Consider the following 9,512-nt stretch of genomic DNA (forward strand, 5'->3'; position numbering starts at 1 on the left):
TTTGCCGCCGAAAATTAAAACCGGACCGTTGAAAATTTAACTCAACAAAACCAAACCATTAGCAATGGACAGATTCCGGTTTCATTTGTATTTCGATACTAAATTTAGTTTAAAATAAGAATTATTAATCTATCTATACCAATAAGCGGTTTCACGATTACAAAAGGAACAATGAACACCCATAAATCTATTACGTGATTAATTATCAAGGTTTGTATTCCCGCTGCATCGCGCGGGGGATGTCTAGTAATAATAAAAGACTTTATCAAAGTAGCAATGTAAAACAAGAAACTACCACAAACCAGAACTTAATATTTCTAAAAAGAGAGAAGTTTAATATTCTATTTTATCACACTTTTAATTATATTCATATTTTTAAAAACGAATTTTAGTTTAAGTTTCACTAAATTTATTTTATAACAAAATAACCATTTAAAATATTAATGAACCTAAATAAACTTTTTATATTTAAATAATTATTTTGGTAAAATTTTGTTTTTATTAAATAAAGTTAAACAAACCGAAACAGTTATTCACATTTACTTCAATTTGTTTTCTTATAAATACATATAAAAAAAAAACACACACACACACAATATAATCATATTGTAATATCCAATATGTACTTTGTAACGATATAACTCATAAACAACTTCCATTAATAATTCTTTCAGTTATTAATAATTTAAAAAGAAAGCCTTGATATCGCCGGCAGCCGGCAACTGAACCATTTGAGATCAAAGCTATTATCATTATCACTGTGTGTGTGTAGAAACAAACAGACAAACTACTTCCAATGGATAACCAAAACCTTCTCAAGTCAATTCTCGTCGTGAAACCGGACATTTCGACGATCGATGGTCCGCCTGACGTTAGACGCCGGAGTTTGAGATTGTTTGTAGCAAATGTGTACGAGGTTTTGGTCGGAACGAAGCTTTCCGTGCTTCTTCCGGCTATTCCGTTGGTTTTTTTAGCCAAAGGTTTTAATCTCGGAAACGTGAGTTTTTTTATTAATGTACAAGTTTTAAAGCGTGTTGTACATTAAAATTGTTATATTTTGTTATTTTGTAGGCGTGGATATTTGGTCTGAGTTTAATCGGACTGACTCCACTGGCGGAACGAGTGAGCTTTTTGACGGAGTAATATTAATTTTTGTTTTTGTTTTAAATAATTTTGAAATATTTAATTGTTTGCTTATGATCTAAACACTTGTTTTTTTTGTTTGAATTTAGACAAATTGCGTATTGTACTGGTCCTACAGGTACGTTTCTTCATCAATGCCATTCATTTATTCCATTGTTTTATCACTAAATAAAATTAATGGCAACAATCACATTGATGAAAAAAAATTAATTAAAATATATTAATCAAATAATAATTAATGAAGACATCTAAATAGGCGTCATCTCATCTCAGAAAATAGCTAGGATTGTTAATTTTTGACATGGTACGATTTTTTGTGATTGAAGGTTCTAAGCGGGTTGAGTGTGGATGGGTTGATCTATTTATGCTATTTATTATTTTAAAAGAATTATTTTGTGTCATCATTTAAACTGCTTATTTATTTTTATTTGTCAAAATCTATTACATGTTCTATATGATGGGGGCATCGAACTGTACCACGTGAGCAACGGGGGCATCGAAGCTCCAACCTATAATGCTCCGAGTTGGTTGAAACTTTAAAACCCCTTGGGCGCCCCATTATACATACATACATACATACATATGTATGTATGTGTGAAAGATGGAGAGAGAGAAAGAGAGAGATAGGGCCCACCAAATTACCCAAGCACGCCCATCGTTGTGAAGCCCCCCCCCCCCCCCCCCTCCCTCTTTGAGCGCCCCCCAAAGGCGCCCCTCTACGGTGTGCATTGTGCAAGGGCATCAAAGCCCAAATGGTGCCACCAATGTCGCCCATACCTGCATCAAGCTATATAGCATCAAGCTATATAGATTAGACGCAATTTGTTAATATACAATATTTTTGGTAACAATTTGCATGAAACCGAAAAAACCCAACTAAGAGTGAAAAAACACCAAACAATAACTGATGTTTGTTTTTACCTGTTTTTGTGTAAGCAGAACTATCAGCTCGGTTTCGGTTTTGCATGTTATTAAAGCCGAAAAATTCAGACCGAACCAAATTTATATATTTTCAACTTTCAGTTTTTAATATAAATAGTTTACCCACATATTTTAGCTCAAATGTATAATAAATCATTTAATTATTAATTAAGATTGATTTAGATACAAATTAATTGGGCCAATTCTTTCTGGCCCAAAACTTAAAGCCCAATAGGAAAAACTAAAAAAGCTTTGTCTGGTGTTCAACTGTTCACTGTTCACTGTTCAGGTTCATGGTCATCTATATAACACAACTGACTTGATTAGCTAACTATACACAACTACAAATTATACAATTTTCATGAGATTTAATTTATAATTTATAAAATTTGAATATTAAGTTTAATTTTGCAGTGGGAGGCCTGCTCAATGCAACATGTGGTAATGCAACAGAATTAATAATAGCATTATTTGCTCTCCATCAAAGAAAGATTAATATCCTTAAATACTCTCTTTTTGGTTCCATTATTTCAAACCTCCTTCTTGTTCTTGGTTCATCACTCTTCTGTGGAGGCATTGCCAATATTAATAAACAACAAAGATTTGACAAAGTAAGACCATGATAATAATAATGTTATTATTTTTCCTGCCTTCTATTTTATTTACAAACTAATTTATTTGATTTTTTTAAATAACAGAAACCGGTTGATGCGAACTCGTTGTTGTTGCTACTGGGATTACTCTGTCAGATTCTGTCATTGTTGGTTAGATATGGTGGCGCTGAGGTGGCTAACTTGGCAGCAGTTTCGGTTGTTGAGATGTCTCTGGCGAGTAGCGTTGTGATGCTTCTTGCTTATGCTGCATACATCATTTTTCAGTTAAAAAAACATGGCCAAGTTTTCGAGTCAAAAGAGGTTGGTAATATATATTTAGACAAAATCACAAAAATTCTCACTTTCTTAAAAGTATAATCCTATATAGTCATGTCATAAATAAATAAATCACTCATTTTTTCATGAGACGGCCAACTAAGAGTCATGTAAATTTTTTTAAACTTTAAAAGAATATTTATACATGTATAATAGCGGGAACACCTCCCCCCCCCCCCCCGGGGGGAAAATGGGCCGCGTTGGCCAACCCTTCATGTCATGTATAAATTTGTGTATAAAACGAAAACATATAGGGTTGCTTATGTTTTGATGTGACGTGACTGTAGAGGTACAACACTCAGAAATATAACTACTTTCGTGATTTTCTCGTATATTAATATTATTTGATTTATTACTTTGCATTTGGAAGTCGAATAATATTAGTTTATAATTGCATTGGTGTGATTCCAAATTAATCAGGAGGAAGAAAACAATGAGGAGGTGAAAAAAGAAAAGCCTGTTATAGGATTTTATAGTGCACTTTTATGGTTAGTCACAATGACAATAATCATAGCCATTTTGTCTGAATATGTTGTGGACACCATTGAGGTATGTGATAAAATACAACATTGTTAGCTTGAACGGTACGCGTGCGTACTGCATTTCTAACTACACCTTGTGAATTAGACTGCATCAGATACTTGGGGGATGTCTGTGAGTTTTATTAGCATCATTTTGTTGCCAATTGTTGGCAATGCTGCAGAACATGCTGGTTCAATCATATTTGCCTTAAAAAACAAATTGGTATGCCACAAGATTATATGAATATATATGTTGTACAGTACAACTCACTAATGCTATGCAAGTGTAAAAAAATTCCCTTTTTTATGAATTTTGCAGGACATATCTTTAGGTGTAGCTATGGGCTCTGCGACTCAAATATCGACATTTCTGGTAAGCCATACTATATGATAACCTAAATCTATGGTTCAAAACGGTCATTTTTGTCTTCTTTTTCGTCCTTTAGGTTTAGTTCATATTACCGGTTGTGTCCTTTAACTAAGGTAATTACAAAGAAAGTCATTTATTTGAAAAGTTGTAACATATTACGTTCTTTTCACTAACTAGTCATTAACTTTTTTTTCCTATAACCAGTCATGTGCAATGCAGATGAGGTATTTTAGTCTTTTTATCCATTTGTTTATAAAAAAATCTTTATAATAAAAACCAAAAGAATTTAAAACTATAAATAAAAAAATAATATATACACTTTTTTTTCTCTCTACTCTTAAATATCCGGACTCTTACAAGTAACGAGTACAACGCTCTTTGTAATTACTTTAGCTTAATTCAAACTAACCTGTAGTTTGAGTTTAAAGCTAGAGGACAAAAAATGTAATTAACTCGAAGTAAAAATATTACAATAATAATCATCTAATTATTTGAATAAATATAATTAGGAGGTTGTATAATGTATACTTGCAGGTTCCTTTGTGTGTTGTTGTTGGTTGGATAATGGGAATACCAATGAGTCTTGATTTTGGACTTGTTCAAACTGGTTGTCTTGCATTTTCCATTCTCCTTACAACCTTAGCTTTACAGGTTTTACCATTTAACTCCACAAACAATTGGATTCAACATATAAAGAAATGAATAAATTATCATATATGTGTATATATATAGGATGGAAGCTCACATTACTTGAAAGGACTGATCCTAGTCCTTGCCTATGTAGTAATTGGAGCATGTTTCTTTGTTCAATATGTTCCCTATGGCAAGTGACTTAAATAAACTTTATTTCTATTATTCTATACATGTTTAGTTACTAGTTTACCTGAAATGCAAATTTGTGCATAGATCAATCAGAAGCCAGTGACTCGGGCATTCAGCTATCTTCATTCGGTAATTCATCTAGTTGACTTTTCAACTAGTTCCGACGTTCACTTCATGTATTGGGATCATCGGTGGGACAAAATGGTCAAAAGTTTTTTTTATGATGTTCGGGGACTTTTAACTTTTAAGGTTGTTTAATTTTTTTTATGTGTTTAGGATCCAGAGTTCTTGTAGTTAAATTATAGCCTGTTTTGATCCATGAGGCTTTGTAAAACAACTATGGTGATTCATAGAATGAAAAGAGGTATAATTGTAATAAAAAGCCAATATAAGAACTGATATAATGGTATCAACTTTGTTTTTCCTTTCATAGCTAAAAAAATAATAATAAAAAATTGATACATGTATTTGGATTTTTGCAAATAAATAATATCTTAAAAAAAGTATGTTGACTTAAGGCTATTTAAATCCAACTTTTAAGAGTTTAAGATTCTCAATAAAGGGGATCATTGTTTGGGGCCTTTGGGCCACTTGATTCGCATTTATTCCTGCTGCAAAACCGGTTTGGCGCAAACTGGTTAGGGTTAGACACCGGTTTTAGTTAAGTAAAAGCAACCTACACACATCGAATTAGGTCAGTTTGAAAGGTCAAACCGCTATACGAACATACGGTTTGGGTACATTTGGAAACCAGTTTGGCCCGATCGGTTTTAGGGTGTTTCAATTCAATCCTTTTTGTCTACCATTCATGTAAAAGCGTGATTTCATGTCATGGACAATTTTATTAAAGAGAGCAACGGCGGATGCATATTGGCCTTTAGGGGAGCATTTTTGTCAAATCTATAAAATAAAAGTGATAAAGAAATAAAATAAAAGGAAAAAAAACTACTATTTATATCATCACGGGGCAAAATCGCTACAAAAATAACGTTAGGGGTTAATTCGGCATAAGTTTGCATTTTGGACGGAATGAACTATAAGAGAAAACGTGTCGAATACTGGTTATGTTGACCAAAATTAATATTTTGACTATAATCTTTTATTTTATTAATTTCTTTACTTATTATGTCGCTTACTTTACTCAAATTTAATGCGTAAGCTAGTAGAATAACTTATAAATAAATGTTCACTTGTAATGTTTGTGACACCTTATGATATTAGAATAAATTTCTTCTATTTGGGTTCTTTAGAGCGTTTTCTATAATATTTCTACCACCTTTTATTAAGCTTTCGTTCTTCATCACATTCTTAGAGGTGTTCATGAATAGGTTTGGGCTTGAACCAAACCAATATTGAAGTTTTGGTTTTTCGGTTTTAAGAAATCATTTTTTTTCTCGGTTTTAGTTTGAGTCGATTGTTTCAATTTTGTTTTATTGGGTGTTCCGATTTTGATCTAGTTTTTCTACTCAAGCCTACTTTATACAAAAACGAATAACAAACTTACTAGATAACTTATAAATTGGTGATGAAATACAATGTAAATTTATAAATATACATTTAATTAAAAGCTTATTTATCACACACATTCTTAATTAACTAGCTTTCAATTATCCAAAAAATAATTAAATGTAAAATAAATCCCAATTACAAGGAATTAAAGGCTTGACTACCTCCATTCTCCCAAACACCTCTCTTAATAAATACAATTTAATTATTAAAAAAAACAAGTAAACACCATCTATCCAATCATATCTTGCCATGTCATCTTTGTGTAAGAATGGAAGTCCAAGAGTCATAGTTAAAAAAGATTCTCAACCACTAGATCAACTTTTAATCCAACGGCTCTCATCACATGTAGATAATGAACCCATTGCTACATACATTACAACTTTGTTAACTTATATTATGAAGTCACATAACACATATACACCAAAGTTTAACTTGTAACCCTCATTACTCAAATCAAGCTTTCTTAATCCAACCATGGATGGTGGTTACGACGGTGGCGGCTTTGCTAATCATGCAAATAATGCACCACCACCATTGACAGCCGTTGATCGATTCTTACGTGGTCGAACTCCCATGAGATGATCAATCAACCGTTTGTCTCATGGCATGGGTTATCTTTTTTGAGTAACATGTCTTCATCACAACATGTACCAATGGCTAGAGGATTTTTGGTTCATGATCATGGTGATGTGTTTAGTAACCACATAGGGGAGTGTTTAACCAAGGAAGAGTTGAAGAATTACCCTGGTAGTGATCGGAATCGAGAATCCAAACGTGTAAGTGAACGCCAAAAGATCTCGAAAGGTTTGGTGAAGAAATTTAGAGGTGGTGCTACATCTAAGGTTTTGATCAAGGGACAATGGATGGATGAAGAAGATAGGTAAATTTAGTACATTTAAAAAAAATAATCTACATTGTTTATAAAATATTAAAATCATTGTGTTTGGTAGTGTAATTTTTATTGATTTTGCGGGTTAAAACAACATTTAACGATTTTTTTTATTATTATATTTTTCGTGCTTTTAGCAGGTTGATCGGTCTGGTGAACGAATTTGGAGAAGGAAAATGGGCTTTAATCGCGGAGAAGATGGTTGGAAGAGCTGGGAAACAGTGTCGTGAGCGATGGCGTAATCATTTGCATCCGGATATCAAGGTTTTGTTTATGACATTAATTTTTAGACGTTTCATCTAAAATGTGCTTTGATTTATTAAATTGTGATTACAAAGATCTACATTTTAAATTTTTAGTTCCATTTATCATTTGATAGTCAATTAACTCATAAAAAGAAATATATCTTAAACTTTTGTACCAAGAATGATATTTTCATGTGATTTGGACAACTTTTGCCCTAAATGCTTATAACTTGTTACAAAAGGTGCATGAAAATGAACTTTTGATTGCTTGATTTCAGAAAGATACATGGAGTGAAGAAGAAGTGAAAATGCTGATTAGTGCTCATCAAAAGGTCGGAAATAAATAGGCGGAGATCGCAAAAATGATCCCAGGAAGAACGGAAAATTCGATAAAGAATCAATGGAACACAACAAAAAGAAAGCAGAATTCTAGTAGAAAGAACAAGACAAAAGAAGCAAAATATAAAAAGCCTCAATCTACTCTTTTACAAGACTACATTAGAAGCAAAAGTAGTGATCACATTCTCTCAGCCCCAGCCGCCACCAGTGCAACCACCGAGGACTCTACAACTAGCCTCCATGAGCCAACAAACTCATACAACAACGATCATGATCCATCTCTAGACATCACTCAGTCGTACGATGATGAGATAAGTTTTATGCAAGCCTTCTTCCAAACTACCACCACCGTCGCCTCCAATGAATCCTCCGGTCATGTTATAGAGCCTTTAGGGCCTTCTAGCAATTTGGGATGTGGTTCTTCTACATTATCCTCAACTCTTTATGATGAGAAGTACTCCAATATGTACCTCAACAATTTCCTTGAAGATGATATGTCAAACATGCATCTGGATTTATGATGTCAACCCTTTTGGAAGATCAACAAATGGATTCAGTATATGATACTCTAGTTTTACAAGGTTGGAACTTTGTGTTTTTAAGGTTGATGGTTAGTTTTTATGTTTGCTTTTGTCTTAAGTTTGTGTTTTCCTAGATTGCTATTATCATGGGAGAGTAGTCAGTGTTGTTTTCTCTTGATCTTTGTTGATCCATGTCAAACATTTGTTCATTATTAAAATTGAAATAAAGGAATAATGATCAACATGTTAAAGTCTTAGTTTTGCTATTCAAAAAGTGCTTGTGGCGCAGCTTGTTATTCAGTTTCCTTTTATATCGATGTAAAAAATATATAATTAAAAAATTTTAAATAGCTTTAGCTCAAACCAAGTTGATTCTCATTTTTTGAACCGTTTAACTAGTTCGGTCAAACTTTAACCTTAAAAATGCTAATGCATCCCAATAGTTTTTGCTCGGTTAATATGTACATCTTACATCAATACAAACGCTCATAATTTACACATAAAGATATGACTACATATGTTCATGAGTCTTACTACCGGTAACAGACCCAAAACCCTTTTTTCCATTGTGGTTTGGAAATTTTTAGTGGTGGTTTGTCTATCAACAAATATTTTTAAAAAATTTGGTCCGATGTAGGTTGGCCAGTTGGCTAGGTCAAATCGGGTCACGTATAATCCATAACTGAATCACATTTTCGTATTTTATGAAATCTAGCCATAAATAAGATAATAAAATTTAATAAAACTAAACTCTTCTCTTTATTATAGTGAGAACTAAAACTTTTCAACCAATGATTTTTGGTTATTATATTAATTGTTTTCTCAGGCTTTGCATCGGTTTTCTTTAATTTGCTCGCTGGTGAGTAATCTTTGTTTTCTTTTTTGCTTCTTTTGATTATCGGTCTTTGGATTTTGCACAACGATTAAAGCAACGTTAAAACTCTTTGTATATCTATAGTAAACTATGGTGGGTCAATTTCTTTTAAAACTAAGTTTCACTACTGTGGATGTATTTAAATGAATCATATGAGTATTATCCCTCTATTTTGATTCATAGTTTACAAACTAATTTTACATATTTTGTAATCAAAGAAGGTACCAGCGATGGAGGGGAAGAGCAGGCCCCATTGATATCAGAGGAACAAGGCGATTATGTCAAGTAAGGTACTGTTGTATATTTCTTAATTTTTAAGATTCATGTTTAGGTTTTTTTTTTATCTTTGTGCCTAATTTTCTAGAAAAATTCAAACTTTATGGTTTTATGTATATGCTTGCACATTTGTGATGATTTGCTTATTTTCTC

At 32.6% G+C, this 9,512-nt stretch overlaps 2 protein-coding genes across 2 annotated transcripts; both read left to right on the forward strand.

The window, feature by feature from the left end:
* The first annotated feature begins 796 nt into the window (after nucleotides 1–796).
* On the forward strand, nucleotides 797–4,951 carry LOC143631866 (vacuolar cation/proton exchanger 3-like). The gene is made up of 11 exons (XM_077100488.1): nucleotides 797–997; nucleotides 1,072–1,139; nucleotides 1,233–1,261; nucleotides 2,479–2,675; nucleotides 2,763–2,978; nucleotides 3,414–3,542; nucleotides 3,621–3,737; nucleotides 3,834–3,887; nucleotides 4,419–4,535; nucleotides 4,617–4,707; nucleotides 4,791–4,951. The coding sequence occupies exons 1-11, from the start codon at nucleotides 797–799 to the stop codon at nucleotides 4,850–4,852; spliced, it is 1,281 nt and encodes a 426-aa protein (XP_076956603.1). The 3' UTR covers nucleotides 4,853–4,951.
* A 1,917-nt stretch (nucleotides 4,952–6,868) lies between these two features.
* On the forward strand, nucleotides 6,869–7,696 carry LOC143631867 (transcription factor MYB119-like). Its single transcript, XM_077100489.1, has 3 exons — nucleotides 6,869–7,095; nucleotides 7,245–7,368; nucleotides 7,628–7,696. The coding sequence occupies exons 1-3, from the start codon at nucleotides 6,869–6,871 to the stop codon at nucleotides 7,694–7,696; spliced, it is 420 nt and encodes a 139-aa protein (XP_076956604.1).
* The last annotated feature ends 1,816 nt before the right edge of the window (nucleotides 7,697–9,512 follow it).

This window comes from Bidens hawaiensis, unplaced genomic scaffold, assembly GCF_021521415.1.
Source record: "Bidens hawaiensis isolate Kalapana, Puna unplaced genomic scaffold, B.hawaiensis_p1.1 tig00006258_1, whole genome shotgun sequence".
Taxonomy (NCBI): domain Eukaryota; kingdom Viridiplantae; phylum Streptophyta; class Magnoliopsida; order Asterales; family Asteraceae; genus Bidens; species Bidens hawaiensis.

Coding starts and splice junctions, on each gene's coding strand:
- LOC143631866 (XM_077100488.1), top strand. CDS start 797: ATGGATAACCAAAACCTTCTCAAGTCAATTCTCGTCGTGAAACCGGAC. Junction 3,543..3,620: donor ATGTTGTGGACACCATTGAG/GTATGTGATAAA, acceptor CTTGTGAATTAG/ACTGCATCAGATACTTGGGG. Junction 4,536..4,616: donor TTACAACCTTAGCTTTACAG/GTTTTACCATTT, acceptor GTATATATATAG/GATGGAAGCTCACATTACTT.
- LOC143631867 (XM_077100489.1), top strand. CDS start 6,869: ATGGCTAGAGGATTTTTGGTTCATGATCATGGTGATGTGTTTAGTAAC. Junction 7,096..7,244: donor TGGATGGATGAAGAAGATAG/GTAAATTTAGTA, acceptor TGCTTTTAGCAG/GTTGATCGGTCTGGTGAACG. Junction 7,369..7,627: donor ATTTGCATCCGGATATCAAG/GTTTTGTTTATG, acceptor GCTTGATTTCAG/AAAGATACATGGAGTGAAGA.